This window comes from Episyrphus balteatus, chromosome 2, assembly GCF_945859705.1.
Source record: "Episyrphus balteatus chromosome 2, idEpiBalt1.1, whole genome shotgun sequence".
NCBI classification, from domain to species: Eukaryota; Metazoa; Arthropoda; class Insecta; order Diptera; family Syrphidae; genus Episyrphus; species Episyrphus balteatus.
In genome coordinates, this window is record NC_079135.1 from 32,702,261 (window position 1) to 32,721,029 (window position 18,769).

At 29.8% G+C, this 18,769-nt stretch overlaps 1 protein-coding gene across 3 annotated transcripts in view; it reads left to right on the top strand.

The window, feature by feature from the left end:
* Window positions 1-2,797: 2,797 nt before the first annotated feature.
* The window catches only part of LOC129909056 (sodium- and chloride-dependent glycine transporter 1-like), a 53,947-nt gene continuing 37,975 nt past the window's right edge, over window positions 2,798-18,769 (top strand). Inside the window, exons 1-2 of one of the 3 annotated variants that reach the window (XM_055985997.1) lie at window positions 2,798-3,267; window positions 11,264-11,516. In XM_055985997.1, coding sequence (XP_055841972.1) covers window positions 3,184-3,267; window positions 11,264-11,516 — 337 coding nt within the window. In that variant the 5' untranslated portion in view covers window positions 2,798-3,183. Of the gene's footprint in view, window positions 3,268-10,710; window positions 11,199-11,263; window positions 11,517-18,769 lie in introns of those variants that run through there. The other 2 variants (XM_055985999.1, XM_055985998.1) reach the window with 2 other exon arrangements.

Below are 18,769 nucleotides of genomic sequence, written 5' to 3' on the forward strand. Positions count from 1 at the left end.
TGAAATTTGTCTATAACTACTTCGGCAAAAGCGCCACCTACCGGGTCCAATTTATGAAACAAAACATGTTTCGATTAAATTATATCAGACACAAAAAGTTTCACAAAAATCAAAATATGCAATTTTCCTAAAACTTGACAACAGTGCCAACTACTGGGTCCAATCATGAAACAAAGCTTGTCTCGAATGAACCTTGTCATAACACAAAATTTCACAAAAATCTGTCCAGTCATTCGACCCCACCTATGGAATTTGCCTATAACTTGAAAACAGCGCCACCTATTGGATCAAATTATAAAACAAAACCTGTAACGGATAGACCTTATCAAATAAACAAAATTTCACAAAAATCTGTTCAGTTATTCAACCCCAAATATGGAATGTGCCTATAACTTGACAGCAGCGTTTCGGATGGACCTTTTCACATATATTTCACACAAAATTTCAGAAAAATCTGTCTAGTCGTTTAGGAGTAGGGTCACAAACAAACGCACAGGAGAAATATTATAATATGTAGATACAAACCATAACTCTGATTGATGTGCCAATGCTTTACTTATTTGTCCTCAATGAAAATCAGAGATATACATTTTATTTGTGCAGTCCATATGTGGATTTAATATCACAAGACGAATAATTATTTGTTTCACTCAAAATCAGACTTTTTTAATTATTTTTAAAGCTTTACAAATTAAGCTTAGTTAAAATTTTTAAAAAGCGAGAGTGGTTTTTTACTCGTACATATTGACAGCTATGTAAAGATGCGAGAAAAGGTATTATTTTTTTTGATACAAACCATCTACATATTAATACCTTTCAAACAAAAAAAAAAATTACCAAAATCGGACCAGCCAAACGCGAGTTTATCGGCCACACACACTAAACGAACTCATTTTTATATATAAGATTATTCTGTTATCTCAGGGAATTAAGTAAAGTATTGAAATAGCCTGGTAGTTTTCCGATTCTTAAGCGAATTAACCTGGCGGCACACATACTATTAGGGCAGCCAAGGCAAGATAAGTTGTGTCTCGTAATTGCAATGGATACCAGTAAAGAAACCTGTTTATATAAATAAAATATAAACAGCTACCATATCTTAAAGAACCTATTGCGTTTCATTTATGAATAAAGCTGAAAAAAACTTTTGATTTGATGTACAACTCGATGGATTTAGAGAACATTTTTTTTTTGAAAAATCAAATTTTTGAAAACGGGACATTACATTTTTTTTGAAATTTAGTTTTTAGTTGTTGATTAGTGATTTTATTTTCCAATTTTATTTTAAAACTTTTTTCCAAAAAATTATTTAGAAAAAAATAGTTTTTAAAAAAATGGCTCTAACGATTTTGAAATTTTTTTTTTTTTTGTATTGACTTTTTTTAACTGATTTGATATCGGCTTCATAAGAAAAACAAAAATACCTATGCAAGGACCTCCCGAAAACTTTTTCAGTTATGAATAAAGCATTAATAGATTTCTCTTTCGATGTCTCACTCGATAAATTTGGAACAAATATTTTAAAATGCATTTTTTTTCTTGCCAAGGGACACCCCTTGCATTTTTTGTGGAAAATCCAAAAAGAAAAAAATATTTTGGGTTGCAAATAATGACTAGTGTTTCAGAAAATCGAAGAAACTCAAAAAAGTAACTCGAAATTCTTGAGCTTGATTTTTTTTTTTAAGTCAATTTATGTGTATAAATTTGTTCATTAGGAAGCAACATATACCTACTCTTATATTGGTATAGTGGAGTGGGAATCCAGTGCTTGATTTGACGATATATATTTATTTCAATCACCTTTCCAATCTTGGAATAAAAGTCAAAGAGGAATTTTTAAAACCTTGTACTTTGGGTATCAATCAAAAGTCTTCAGGAGAAGGTCATAGAAGTTTTCTTAAATAAGCTCATCTTTTTAACTGTTTTGTAAAAATACCACAAATAACAGTTAATAGGTCTAGTTTTCAAAGTTTTCCTTTTTCCATGATGATTTTTTTATTCCAGGTAAATTAGTTGGGTTAACATACCACATTTGTGGAATGCCCGATAGTTCTAGTAAAATCTTCAAAGTTTTTTTTTTTTTTTTCAATTTCATTGAATTTTTCAATTTCATTGAAAAATCCATGGGAATTTTTTTAAGCTTATCAAAACTTACGAGTACCTGAGAGTAAGGTGTTGTTTAAAATGAAATGACTCAACAGTTGCTATAGCACTTAGTAAAAACCCAAAACTGCACTGTGAGTAAGATATGAGTATTCTTTTATGGAAATATTCAATCCCTTCATCATGGAAGCTTCTTTAGTTAAAACAAAGTACCTATTATAATTGTTTTTTGTCGAGTTTTCCTCTTAAGTTTGGTTTAGCATCAAAACTACCTCCCTGTCTTGAATATGGGTTCCTTTTTACGACTTTAATAAAAATTATTTTCATCATTTACATATTTCAATAAATTTCTAATGCCAAGTATTTCATTCTAAATTTAATAATAATTTCAAGTGGATTGGGTATTATGACGCTTTCAACTGCTTAGACAGAAAATAAGCTGATTCACACCTTTGCCCGTGTATATAGTTTATATCTTGGAAAACATGTACAATACAAGCTTCGATAGCAATAAGATGTAACTGATATTGCTGTACTCGCGTACCTAATGTAATCAACTGTTTTGTAGTATCTCGATATAGATAATCCACCCAAACACACGGTGGAACCAGCCAGCTGATTTAAAATAAATTACAACAACAAAATTGGTAAGTAGATAGAGTTACCCCCTCAACAACGAACGTCCAGTTGTTGAATTAAAAGATTGAACCATGGGTCAGTCTTGTTTGAAAATTAACAGCGATAAGTTGAGATCGTGCCTTTAGCTTTGTGCGGAATAGACGATCTCTTCCGACCGACCATAGACCGTTCGACCATAACCAAAACCAATCGAACCGACAACGACAACGACAACGTCGACGTGCAATAAAATTTGTATATATTAATTTGTTGCTTTGATACCGCCGTGTGTGCCGCTGCCGTGTGCCGTCATACCGGCCGGGTGTTTTTATAGATTTTTTTTTTTTTTTTTTTTTACTAATTATCACATTTATTGAGCAAATTAAAACAAACGTTAAATTGATCATAACGCGTGCGGTATAGATTGATTGCCGCAATTTACATACGAAAAAAGAGTGCGACATGGCAACGCAAATTGATTCAAACAACTGGAAGAGAAATGGTTCTGGTAATTTCACCACTTCTGCCGTTGAGCCTACAATGACGGTGAGTTTGAGTCTAGCCGATTCGATGACATTCGTAGAATTGGATTATATAAATCTTGTATCTTGTAGTTTTTTTTTTTTTTTTGTGCGTAAACATAAACACTTTAAACCTGGTTTGGTAAGCTTTCGAATTTGTGTTTGCTTTTCTTTGAGATAGTCAAGTGCGTTTTGTATCTTTTTCTATGACCATCTTGATGGGTTATTCAAATTGCAAGTTTTCATCAAAGGCGTAGCCATGGGAAGATAGATAGATAGAAATTTTTAACGGAAATAGCTATCAACAAATTTTTTTAAAGAGTTAAAAAACAATTGAATTTATTGGATACTGGTATCTTTTCTGAGTTATGATTAGGCGAAAAGTATATCTATCATGGTGACGATTAGAAATTAATCATGGTTGGTTTTATTGTATAAAAGCTTATCTTGCAAATTATAAAGTAATCAAAGTCATATGATCGCGATCAATTAATATTTATACTAATCTAAAACGCCTGTGATTTTTAGTAAAATTTATTGACGGTTAAGTTTTATGACAAAATGCAGTTTATAGAAGTCTGCAAAACTTTTATATTTATTTTTGGAAAAAAAAAAATGTTTTAAAAATATGCAAAGAGCAGAAATAGATTTTGTTTTTGATAAGGCATTTGTTTTCAAAAAAACAGGGGCGCATCAAAACCTTCTGTAAACGCTAGAGTTCGGTTCTGATTTAACTGCTTAAAAAAAGACAAAACAAAAAATGTAAAGAAAAGAACAAAAATTGTTACTGCCTGAATTTTCATTTCACTAAATTAGTTAGGGATGTTTTTGCTAATATGAGTTAATCCAGCACAAAATCTTTACTCAATTTTTTTTTCTTTTAAAAACCACGCCACCATGCGATATGAATAATAAAATTTTGAAATTAAAAAAAAATAGAAAATTCTTGACTTTTTTCGTTCTTTAAAGGATAAATGTTATGATAAATGTTGTTTGGAATAATAAGGCTTTCCAGAAATTCACAGAAGACTTATGTTAAAAAAAAATATTATAAAAAAAAATTAATTTAAAATTACAAAACCATTCAAGGTTCTGAGCTCCAAACGAAGTTTGGGTAGAAAATAACTTTTAGAAAAAAAAATTATAAAAAAAAAACTATTTTTAGTTTTTTTTTACATAACATAGGTACCTACTTCAAAAACTACAACAACAAAAAAATTGGTATGCAAAAAGGAAATATTAAACAAAACATACCTAAATTTTCAATTAAATTCGATCAAAAAATCCGTTTTCAGAAACTATTTCGAACCATTCTTAAAAATCAAAAAATGATTTTTTTTAAATTTTAGTTTAAGTGCAAAAAAATTTATTGAAATCAAATGTCTTAGATTCGAGAAAGTCAGACAAAAAAAAAAAAAAAAATAGTTCTATGGCAAGAACCATTAATTATTGTGGAGAATCGTTTTTTTATAAAATTAAATTTTTTGAAAACGGTTCGATGAATTTTTCGTAAATTTGATTTTTAATGTGTCGAATTCATTAGAAATTAGAAATACACAAAAAAAGATCATAGGCACCTACTTCAATTCATGCTGTCAAAATAATTTAAAACGGTGTTAAAGTAACTATATAAAAATAAATGAATCTTTGAATTGAATTTAATTGAATTGAATCTTGAATGTAAACAAATTTTGATAGGAAATTTTGTTCACATTTCTTTTGCAATAATAAAAATAAAATTTTCAAATGAAATGTAAACAAATAGCATTCACTAAACACTAACTTCTTTCTTTTATTATGAAGTTTTATTGATGATAATGGTAGTCAGACGTCATATCAATATTTTCGCTTGATTCGCTAAGTTGAAAAATGTTGAGTGTTTTTTTTTAGTTTTTAAAAAAATTCGTCATTCATAAGAATAAAACTATGTCAGCTCTCCAATTGTGACGCAGAACACTTAACAGATAAAGATTTATCAAATAAATTAATATTGCCATCAATTTAAAAGCAATTTGTTTTGTACATATTTTCCAATTTTTCCTTTTATAATACCAACGAAATAAATAATTTTATTATGTATTTGTACGTCTAACGATTCTTGTTATCAAAACTGCAAACATTAATTTAATAACAAAAACAAAACTACATACCTATAGGTGGAGTCTATTTAAAAAAAAAAAATTACCTTGAAAACAGCAAAAATAAGTAGGCCTATGAATTAATGATAAAAGAAAAAACTTGTATTTTTAAAAATTTTATGATATGAGATGATAACACTGGTTAACAAAATTAAACTTTTTTTTTTTGTTGCCGAAACAAAAATATACTTTTCTGAAGGTTTTCGGTGTGCTGAAGTCGAATCCGAAGTCAAAAAAAATTAATTAGCTCCCGTTTTTTAAATATTACCGTTAGAACATGCAGTACTTCGGACCTTATTCTTTTATATAAGGAAAATTGTTTGAGCATATTAAGTAACGGTTTTTAAAAGAACTATTTTCCACCTTTTTAAATCTGTTTAAATCTTTCCGATATCTTTTTTACTGCCCGAGATATCCTCAGTTTTTTGGTATTTTTATAAACTTTATAACGTCATTATCTCCTTTAGGATGTATGAAGCCACACCCACCTACTTCATTTTATGATATCTCGGGCAATACAAAAGATATTGAAAAGATTTAAACAGGTATCGAAAGATGGAAAACATCTTCTTATAGAAACCGTTACTAAATATGCTCAAACGATTTTCGTTATACAAAAGAATAAGGTCCGAAGAACTGAAAAAAAAACATTTTTTTGCATTTTCTAACAGTAATATCTCAAAAACGGGAGCTGATTAGTTGTTTCTGACTTCGGATTCGAGTTCAGCACACCGAAAACCTTTGGAAAAGTATATTTTTGTTTCGGCAACAAAACCCTTGTAAACCAGTGTAATCCATTTAGAAGTTTCTTGATAAAAAGAAACTTTTAAATCAAATAGTAATTTACGACGTAACACCTCATTCTTTAATAATATTATCTTCAAATGGAATTCTTTAGTTTTTGATAGAATGAAACTGTTCTTAAATTGATTAAATCAGAAGTTTTTAAGAATAAATAGTTACTGAAATACTGAACAATTAGAACAGTGCCGATTACTTTGTACTTTTTGAAAGTGTATTTTTTTTTTCTATTTCTTGAATAGCAAAAACCTAACAAAACACAAACAAATAATAAATATCTACATTCTATTGACACTTTCTGCTATCTAGACGTGTGTCAATTAATTATGTCCACTTAATTTATAACCCTCCACAATATTTAACAAAGTTATAAGCTGTCTATAATTCTGTCTACTTGATTTGTGTGATATTTAATGTTATTGAAAATGTACAAAGTGAAATAGTTAACAAAAACTTCAAGTGCAAAAATAAATCTTAAAGATAACAAATTAAGATTATCTTTTACGATTTTATTATCTGAATGCTGAATGTTATCAAAATTGAAAAAAAAAAAAAAATAATAAGCTACCGAAAGATTACACAATTTTTTCTTCGATAAAAATGTTCTGCTAAGAATTGATCAAGTATTTTGTTTATCAATGAATAAAACTATTAAGCGTCATAATATGCCAAAAATGAAGGTGTTTTGAATTTTAATTACAGAAATCATTAATGTTAACAATATCAGCAACAATAATTTTCCATTCATTCATCTTCAAATTTTTTATTACAACCAAAAATTAAAGTGGTTACGCAAATACAAAGCCGTAGTTTTTTCAAGTCAATGGAAGGGAAAAAGAGAATTATGTGTATTTACGTCAAATCGTAGGCAGTTTTACAAAATAAAAATTGAACTGGAAGATGTCAAACTTTTGTCTCTGGTGCATGCTTTGGAACAAATGATTATAAAATAAATTTGTTTAGTTGGAGGTAAATCAATAATTGTTATAATAAATTTTAAACTAGCTTTACCTTTGATGTCACCAAAATTACGCAATCAGTTCTATTTCAGTAGACATTTGTATTGTTTATCATTTGCATTGAACCAATTAGCAGCTTTAGGAGCGGACAAAAACATCAATTAGGTCCAATTTATTCACATTCCATTAAATTTAAAGTCGCCATTAAAAAAGGGAAATTTTAAAATTTGTATGCGATTTGACAGTTTTATAATTTTTAATGGAGCCTTTAAAAATAATGGAGAGTGAATAAATTGGGCCTTAGAGAGTTTTATAATAGGATTGTTAGGTTACTCAAGTTGCTTATATTTCATGCAAATGTTGGTGTCATTTTTTCCTGTTTTTAAATTATTTTTTTGATAGATTAAAATACGAATATCTTCTAAACGGTTAAAGCAATCGATTTAATGCCCAGGAATATTTTTTAGAACGTTAAACCGCCTACAAGAATTCATCTTGCTAATTCGAAAATAATAAATTTTCAGTGAACTGGAACATTTTTAAAAGTAAAAAATGTTTTTATAATTTATTTGGCCTCGAATATCTTAAGAATGGTTAGATTAATGAAAAAAGTTAACAAGACCTTTTTTGTGGAGCAATCTGTTTCCTACAAGAATATTTCTTGCGCGTTTGATTATCATAATTTTTTAATTTTTTACAAAATTTTGAACAAAAAACGAATTTTTGAAGATTTTCTCGATTTTTGGACCTCAAATATCTATCAAACGGTTAAATAAACAAAAAAAGTGTATAAGGCCTTTTTTGTAGAGCGTTAAATTTCCTACAAGAAAAAGTCAATTTATAAAAAAATGATTTTTTTTAGTACCTAAAAGCTTGATGTAAAAATGGAAAATTGCGAAGCGGAGGACCTTCCCATTAATATAAAGAGTTCATATTTGGTGTGCATATTCTAGAGGTGTCTAACAATCTATTTTTTGGAGTACAAAATCAAAAAAATGAATTTCAATTTTTTTGACCCACCCTAATATACATACATAACATTTCGATTATAGAAAGAGCATACGATAAAAAAAATTTGCTCTCACCAATTCTGTCGTGCGTTTGTCCATCCCTGTATTTGTCTCTATTTTAAGCTGCAGCTCGAACTAAAAGGCCAATTTTTTTTAATTTGAAAAAGTTTTTGAAAAAGTCAGAAATGAAGAAAACTGCTCTAAAAACGTGCGAAAATTGTTTTATAGGTATGAAGATACAAATAAAATAAATCATTATAAAAATGTTCAAAAAATGGAGAAATACTGATTTAAGATTGAAATACTAGTATAGATTCAAGATTGAGGTTAATTAAGTACGAACCTGTTAAAACACTAAAGGAATTAAAAAAATAAAACTATTTTTATTCAACCAGTTAAATATCTACTCAAGACACTGGTTATTTATAATACCAAAATTTCTTATAAATTCAATATCTGACATAAAAGTTGCTCAAAATGTTGATTCTTTGGAGGAAGATCGTTCATCAAATCTGGTAGGTAGTTCTGATTTTGTTGGTGTGGTGCATTTTCACGGGTATAAAATGCAATATTGTCAAAAAAATAAAATAGGCATTCGAAAATATACCAAAATTTTTAAACTTTTGTTTGATTTGAACATCTTAGAAGATATTTTTTTGGAAAAAATAGCCAATCCCGCCCTTTAACCTCATAAAATTTACTAATTTTGGAATCTTATTTCATCTAGTGGTTTTCAATGTTGCTGTTTGAATTTTGTCAGCTTCGTCGAAATCAATAAATTTTTCAATACAATTTTTAGTACAGGAGCAGGTGGTAAATTTAAACCTTCAAGAGGTTCCAATTATTGTAAATGTTTTTTTTTTTTTGACGTGATAACGTCTTATAAATCGATGAACCATGGCAGCCACCACAAAAAAGTGACGCCATTTTCTAACGTTACACTCTCGCACTTTCGCAGTGCGGCAAAAAATTTCAATTCAAAATTAAAAATAAACTATTAGAGATACAAAAATTTTCTATAGCTTATTTAAAAGATAATAACCTAAAGCTTAATCCGAATGAAGGATTTCTAAAAATTCCGTCATTTAATAGGGTAAACAGGGGTAAAACGGAAAGATAAAATTTTGGCCAAAATCTAAATGCAAAGCCGTAGAGAATTGATTTTTTCTGCTATAGATAGATGAGATTAATTTAAGAAAAAATTCTAAAAAATTTTGAAACTAAGCTATAACGTTTTGTTTGAACGTTGTACACGTATTGGGGCTATGACAAAATGATGATATTGGGTAAAAGAATTTTTTTTTGACAATTCTAAAGATGCCAGGTGAAAGATGATGGAAAAAAAAATTAGGCGTCTGAAACGGATTTTTTTTCTACTCTGCGTTTCGAAATATGAATTTTTGAAAAACACCTTGTTTTTTAGGGGTATTTTTGTGTAATTTTTGATTTTTAGCTTTTTTTTTGGAGCATTCAAAAAATGTCAAACTTATAGGACATTTAGGTTTTAGCCTTATGCATACATGCGCAAAAACTTGGAAACGTTTAGTGAGTTTTGATTGAATAGCGGAAGAAACAAGTTTTTAAAAAACACGATTTTTGACCGTTTTTAACCGATTTTCATTGTTTTTTATTTTTATCTTTTTTCTTTAATAGATACAGGAATAAATAATATAAAGTAATGATAGACCATGACCACGACTATATGTGTGCGAAGTTTCAATCATTTTCGTAAACACAATTTTGAGATAACGGCAAAATAAAATTTTAGAATTCAACAGGTTATAATTTTTGACCAAGAGCAGATAGAAATTTTATTAAACTCTTATGAGTATCCTGACACAATTACCTTTCATTTGGTATATCACACATAACGGTAGACTACACAATGTTAAATCAAGAAACTTGCGAAAAACCTCAAAACACCAGTGGAGATCTGTTGATCATGAACAGCCACCAGTGTGGGAAGTACCGTAATCTCAGTCTGGAAATTCGACATGGTTGACTTTAAAAAAATTTAAATTCTCTTGTAGGCATCTTTGAAATGAGATTGATACGTCATATGAAAGGTGAAATAATAAGCTTTCACATGGTATATATATACCAAATATATCATATTTGGTTGAGGCCCAAATCCACAGCGGATTGTAGCCGCCTTACGGCGCTGGTCACCCTAAGTAAGTATGGTATATATTTTTATAGGTTGTCAAACAAAAAAATTGATTCCATAGCCTGAGAACATAAAAATATAATGTTTTTTTTGCTTTTTTTAATGAAATTTTTATATTTCTCGCCATGGAGAAGGATCCCCAATCTCGATCCACCATTTTGAATCAAAAATGCACAAAATTTCTAATTTAACGTTAATTCCAAATTCATAGTACCTACCGGGTTATTTGATTAAATGCACTTTGGTGCATCTTTGATTCAAAATGGTGGATTGCGAATCACATTTTAGTTAAATTGAAAATATTCTACCAAAACAACATATTTTCACATTGGTATAGATCCCTTTAACCTTAAATTTAGAAAATAGTATTTAAAAGTCAAAAATAACTGTCATGCATGGCCTCTCAATTTTTAATTCAAACCCTTGCTGGAAAGATGGTCAGAAGTGAAGGTTCATGTACTTGTACTTGAACAAACCCCTACTTTTCATTTCTTTATTTTTTTTTCTTCAGAAATGAAAAAACTCTCAAATCAAAGCAACATCCCAAAAGAACTACAAAAAAAAAATATTGAAAAAACTAAGAAAAAAAAACAATTCTCATATCCAAATGAACGCATAAATGTGAATGCTAGCTATTTTGCTTGTAACTGATGCTGTCCATCAAACTAATCCCATCGCACTGTCCAACGTCCAACCAGAGTTTCCATGGCACTCACTTCAATGTATAACGTTCAAGAGTCCCTGTCGTCCTATGAGGATATACACGGAATGATGTTTCGTCAGTCTACAATTTACAGTTCAAAACAACCACGTTAACATACTCTTTTTCGAGGACTAATTTTTTGTTGTTGTTTTTACATTCAAGTTGTTGTTGTTTTATGGTTTTGTGTTTCTTTTTAACGACTTTTTTTTCAATTCTTCATTTATTTTTCTGTTTTTTTTTTAGAAACATTCAATTTTATCCAACGGAGACTCAAGTCCATCCGTCAATAAGGATGCTGCTCTAGGCTTTGGAAAAGCATCCGGCTTGGTGACGGCAGATGACGCCAAAATGCCGCCAATAACCACAACCATGGATACCGAACTAGGCCGAGGCAACTGGTCCAATCAACTGGAGTTCGTCATGGCTTGTGTAGGCTATGCAGTGGGCCTTGGAAATATTTGGAGGTTTCCGTATCTGGTCTTTCGCAATGGTGGAGGTATGTTTTTTTTTTTATTTATGTCTCTTTTGGGGGTTTGTTTGTATATTTTGAAGAAGAGCCACTGTTGCCGGCCGGCTAGCGGCAGCGGTAGCAGCCACGTTGTATTGCGTTCAGCTGTTCTAATGTCCTTTTTGGAAGCATATGCCCTTGCATATCACTTTATTCTGTTGCGTTTAAGGACACGGTGGAGCTTAGGGGGGTTCTTTTCCTCTTTTTATTTTTTTGTTGAAAATTTTGCTGCAATAGTTTCTAGTTGGCATTGGGAGTGGTTTGTTAAGTGAGAAGAACTGTGAAAGATTTATTACTCAACAGCAAATCGGTGGGTGGTATGGTATAGTTTCTGTGTCCAACGATAATGGAGTGTTCAGAGGCGCTTAAGGGATGACTTTGGGTATTATTTATGATAGCCATTGTCCATTATTCCAAAAAGACCATTTTACCCAAATGAAGATGGAAGAAAACTGTTTGAATTTAAAACTGAACATTTTGTTTAAAAATCTTAATTTAAATAAAGAGAGAGAGAGAGACATTTGAATTTAAGTTGTGTTTAATTTTGTTTTTAGTTTCAATAAAAAAGCACAAAAATTTTTCAAAATTTACTGAAGGAACATGAGCCTCAGGATAATCTCCTTGTTCAAATGTGAAAGTATTCTGGGCTCTTACTGCAGCAAAACTTTTTCTATTTCATAATCCTATAAACTATTGTTTACTCTAACTAAACTCTCATAAATAACTTTGAACCAAAATTTGCATCTAAAGAAATATCAACAAATCATATTCATTTGTAAGTTAAATGAAACTCAAGCCTTTCGAAGATAACAAAAAAAAAAAAAAAACATTCAAAGTAAACTTCCACACACAATCATATAGTTCTTAATAGATACAAGTTAAACCTTTTACGATCAAAAATTTTCACAACAAAACTTAATAAAAATATTGTAGGTATGCATCGCGAAAACTTATCCCTACATGCATCAACATTCCCCCCCCCCCCCCCCCCTTCTCTAAATGAAGCCAGAAAATTGGGTATAAAATCTTACATCATAACATGGCTTAAAGGTATAAAATGCATTCCAATCATCGAAACAACATCAGCATCAACACAGAGTGTATAAACTCACTCCTTAAAATCATCGTCAAACTTTAAATAAACCCCAATCTGTCTTTAATACCATAAACTTGCAATACCTTGAGGAGGAAGTGCTCCAATTTCTTATAATATTTGCCCTTAATACCTATTTTGTATAGTAAACATGTGGAATGGTTGGTACAGTGATGTTAAAAATATAATGCACGAGACTGGGGCGCACGAGACTGGGGCGCACGAACTTGATCTAGGAGATAAAGTGGCTGAAATTTTTAAAACTATTTATGTACCAATTTTGTAAATGTATGTACATTAATGCGTTCGTTATTTTTGAATCAAGTTCCTAAGTGAAAAAACTGTTATTAAATAATTAAAAAAAAAAATGTATCTAATTTTTTCAGATTTTTATTTTGACACCAGATGGCGCCCCAAGAGGGTTAAAGTTTTTTCTCATTTGAAATAGGTATGTGTTGACTGATGAGGCCATTTTTTTTAGATATAGACTTAAATCAAAATTTTTGATGAGTTTCTTGTCTGCATTAAACAACGCTTTCAAAATGGTGTAAATTATTTTTCTAGGACCCCTTGGTCAGATCAAATTTTGGTTAAAGTCTTTATCTAAAAAATGGCCTCATCAGTCAACACATTGTACCTATTTCAAATGAGAAAAAACTTTAACCCTTTGGGGCGCCATCTAGTGTCAAAATAAAAATCTGAAAAAATTAGAGGAATTTTTTTTTATTATTTAGAAACACTTTTTCCACTTAGGAACTTGATTCTCGAAAAAAAAACCTAAATAACGAACGCCCTAATGTACATACAGTGGTGGAAAAATAATTAGAAACACGCTCTTTTTTTTCAAAATGTTTGTATGTTCTTAATATGAATAAAAAATATTAGAAATATTTTTTAACAGAGGTATTTGAAGAGATTGATGTTTTACTAAGGATCTCCTCTTTATTGCATCTTCTTTTTCTAGAATATAAGGAATTGGTGTGTCAGGAATATTGTTAAGGACGTTTTATTATTTTTTTGGAACATGTGGCATTTATCGAGGACTGCAACCACATTAACCAACTAATAGAAATTAGTTGGTGATAGTCCTTTTTATTAATTGAACGTTTAATTAATTGACCAAGTTTGGCAAATGTAAATGCTAAAAATCAAAAACAGGATATTTCTTAGTAATTTTTCCTCAGTGTTTCCACACAAAATTGGACTATATTTTAGATTTTTTGCAATATTTTTCTTTTGTTGGATAAATTCTAAAATTTTTTTCTTAAAATGTTACAAGGATAATATCAGCACTTGTGTTTGCTAAAAATTTGTTAAATATTTTGTATTTATAGTAAGAAGAAAATAACATTTTGTAAACAAAGGAGGATGTTTCTAATTATTTTGCCACCACTGTATACATTGTACACATTTATATAAAGTCCAGGTAAAAAAACATCTTTCCTGAATTTGAGGTCCAAAAAGCAAAAAGAGCAAGCAATTTGATTTCTTTCATTTTATGTATTTTTAGAAAGAAAATTCGAAATCAGTAAAGTCGGTTTTTTTTAACACTTAAAAAAACAAAAAAAAAAAAAATATTAAAAATATTAAATTAAAGTTGGTATTCCATTTTGTAGCAATTACTAATCAATACCTATCTAAAACCAAAATTTCAAAAAAATTCAATGTACGTATTATTTTCGAAATTTTGATAAAAAAAACTATCACACTTTTTTTTTAATTCGTTGAAATTAAGCACGGAGGAGATTTAAAAAAATATGGGAGGTGCCTCCCATATTTTTTTAAAATAACGATCTTTAAAATTTGTTTTACTTAAAAGATGGATAAATGTAATTATTTAATTGAGAAGATTAAACTTTTCCAAAGTTGGTATATGACAGGTACCGTGGTCTAAAAAACTTAATACCTACCAAAAACGCCTCACACAGTTTAAAGTCTATCCTTTTAGGCTTTAGCTCCTTATACAGACCGACAGACCTCCTGACAGAGTGACAGACTGACAGACGGAGCTCCAATATAACCGTTTTTTTTTTTTTTTTTTTAATTTTGGACTATCTCTCAAACAACTGGTTCAATATTAACGAATATTTTTAACGCAAAAGCTTATTATTGATTGAATATATTATGTATGTAAAACAAAATCAAAATTTAAAAAAAAATTAAATTTTAGGATTTCTTAAAAAAATGTTGATTTTTGTTTTGAAAAATCAAATTTTCGAGAACTAGATATGGATTTTTGTTGAAGTTTTGATTTTGGGAAAAAACAAAATTCAAAAAATTATTCAGGTATAAAAATTATATTTTTTTAAAAAATGCATCTTAATAAATGAAATCTGATTGCATACCTACTTTTCTTGGAACTCAAATTCACTTTAGATGTTATTTTTCGCCTTTGGAGGGCAAATTTAACATAATTTTTTCTAGAAGGTATAACAAATTTTAATTCAAAAAGTTTAAAAAAACCGAAGCAACTTGAACTTGCATTACCCGATATATAACACCTATATCGCAAGTGAAAAATACATTTATTCATGTTTTGTCGTCAGTGGACAGTTTTTCTTCATTCTTAATAATCGGGATTTTTTTTTCACAGCACTTTGTAACCGAGTCTTCTTGAACTCATACTCTAAACAGCAACGAAAAAGGACGATTCTTCGTATGTTGTGTTTTCTTGCAAACTTTCTTCTTAGCCAGTGAATGTAAGTTGGATGGCACTAAGGCGACAAAATATCGGTAGATCTATCTGAAGAAATATCTTACGTTTCTCAAGGATAACGTGTAAGCTACCAAGTTTAGTCCTCTTCAATGGATGTGTAATAGAACACCAATATGAAATTTCTAAGAAAACATACTATTACTTCAAGAATTTAGCAGTTTATTTCCCATGGAATTTAAGATGCATAATACTGAGTACTAGTGCATTCTGTTATTCCGCAAAACTGATTCCTTGATATCTGTTCCTTCTGGAATTCAAGCATATTAAAGCAAAAGTGAAAACGATTGTGTGGTTTGACGTGCTGTCTGTGTCAGTCTTGTGTGAGAAAAATTCTTCTTTAAAATCTTCATGTACCATATACACCTATTTGCACTTTCTAAATAAAAGTTAATCTGACTTCGATGTGAAGAAAAGCCGGATTGTCTAGCTTGAAGCTAGGACACATGTGTTATCCCTTTACAAAAGCAACATGACAACGAATAAACATATAGAAGACTGATATAGAAACTCACTCAAACGGGTATATCTTTTACCTTTTGCACATTCACAGAAATTCCCTATAATCTTATCGACCAAAACGATAATCGAAGGTTGCTTTTACAAAATCGACGAATGATCTCATTGGGTTGAATGAAATCATTCAAGGATGCCATTTGCAAGGATATTTCCATTTATATCTGGTAGAGTTGTTGATAATGTGCCTGATAAGCATATGGCTAGTTATATGTATGTATCCTTTTACCTTCTGCAAGAAATACGTCTTAGCTTTTGCTATAAGACACATAGTACGCATATGCATGCATGTTGTTCTGCTTGAATGAAAGATTCTTGAGAGTATATACATATATAGCTCCCTTTTTGGATGAATATTCTCCCAGAAATAAGGTATCTCTATAATGTGTTTACTGAAAACCACTGAAGCATTTGTAAAATCCTCTTTAAAAGGACCTTAAGTATTAGAGATTGCTTTATATAGAGAAAGACAAAGATGTGCATTATGATGTCTTTGATCAGGTGCATCATGCATCCCTTTTAAATTAATGTCCACTGAAGCTTAGTTTTGGAAATATTAGATATTAATTAAGAGTCAGTAGGTAGTTGACTTTTGTTTGAATTTTGGCTTATTGGAAGTTTATTTAATGAAAAGTTATATAATTAGAATATAATCGTATTGCCATTTGAGAATATGTCAATTGCAATCCTTTTACATTGGAATCTTAATTACCGGAAATTATTTCTTGCATATAGATCAAGGAAAATGCAGATAGAGACAGATATAATGTAAGAAGACTCAATTCATTACTTAAACTTTTTTAGACAAGTTAGGCCCATTTCACACATAGCCGGGAACCGGAAAAATGCACTAATACTATTTTGGCAAGCTACCTTAAAAAGATGGTTTGTTCAAATGCTATAACATTATTGAGAGTATTCCATAAATAGCGGAAACAAAAATTTTCTTCTTAAAAAAACCCGTTTTTTTTATTAGTAATTTTTCCATATTATTTAATTTTTGTAAAGTGCTGAATTTTTAAAAGATATAAGTTGTTTAATGAATTGAATATTCCAAAAGTAATAGTTGGTAGAGGCTACGTTTTAGAATAGTTTTATGAACTAAAATATAGTGGAAAAACCTATCCTATCGGTATTTTGACGGGAATAGCGACCGTAAAACACAGCGTACCCAAAGCAGGTTCATAATAAATTTTTTTAAATTTTGAATTTAATGCTGAAAGTGTTCTTCTTCATAGTCAGAAATTCAATCAAAATACTGACTAAGCACGATACAAGTTGGAAAGGAAGAAAAAGAAATTAATAAAGCACGTAAAAACAGAGTTACGCCGTTACCGTCGGAGAATATATTTCCAATCTAATTTTGCAAATTTCGTTCCCATTCTAATAATGCAAACGAGGGTCACTGTGGTGTATGCGCAAGGTTTTTTTTTTCAATTAAAGAAATATTATTCATTATTCTATCAGTGACCAAGTAGTCGAATCAATTATTTAGGTATCTTCAGTGATATTTTTTTGATCTTTATTGATCACAATTTGTGATTCAAAATTATTAATTTAAACGTGTTGAAATTGTACGCACAGTCCTATATTTTTATTGGTTTACATATTATGATGCAACAGCAATCTACAAGTTAGCGCGTGAAGTTTAGGGCAAAAGAAATTCAAATGTGGCTAGTTAATTCTACCTCCATTAAAAAAAAAAAGAAGACAAAAAACAAACACACGGCAATACCTTAGAACCAAATAGTGTATTTTTCAAACTTGTACAGGTAAAAAAAAAAAAGGTTAAAACAAAATTTATTAATTATTAGTTCTTTGTACTACGAGTATACGAAACTTTCAATTATCAAGAAAACCTGCCTACTATTATTATTATTATTTACTCAAACCATCTTCCCATCAGTATATACAAGTACCTACCTTGTTCCTTCGAACTTTATTTTAATTATTGTTAAACTTTCCCAAAGTTGACAATAAAATAATGTATAAAATAAAAAAAAAAAAAACAATATTACTTGAAGATTGCTCATCCATAGAATTGTTGGGAAACCATACAAGTTCTCGCTTAAAACTCACGTTCCAAAGACACGAATATTTCTCATCTCGAAGCCACAAAATTGCCTTCTAGCTTCTAAAACTAAAATAATTATAATTTTCAAAATGTTCTCTTGAAGTGCCTCAAAATGTTCATCCTTTCTTTAACAAATGCATAAATAGATATGTATGTAGGTTTATGTAGAAGTTACATACATTTATAACCTAAGAATATTTTTCTTTATGAGATTTCAGGGCGAATGATTTGTTATAATTGCCGTTGTCATTACCAATGTCATTGTCTCTACCACTGCCAACGTCGCGTCACACCACTGCCACCATCGTTGTCGACACTGCCGCCTTAAAAACCACCTTAATTGTAATCATCGCCAAAGCTATTCAGAGTCTTATACTAGAACAACTTTACACAAATTACAAACTTTACTTCGTGCTTTTAAACAAAAGCTAGAGGAATTTCACCCGACCATTTTCGTGGTAATTTAAAATGAAGAAACTGCATTTTCAAAAGCACTTGGTTTAATCATAAGCTTAACAAGATTTATCAAAATTGTTAAGTGATTGGTACCTACCGTTATTTTAGGTCCCAAAAAAAATGTATTACAAAATTTATTCCGGAAAGTCTAAGAAAACGCTAATACCAAGTTTGAAGTAATTTGAAACAATGTTTAAATAAGTCACAGGTTTTTATTAAAAAAAAAAAATGAAAGACCATAAGACTGAGTTGTTAGACCCATTTTTTCGCACTTTAAAAGATCAAAATAAATTTTACATTACTGGTGAAATTCATCTCAGTAATAATCATAATCGTCATTATTATCTGTGTCCCTCTCTACGTCATCATCTCCAGACATTGCTTCAGTC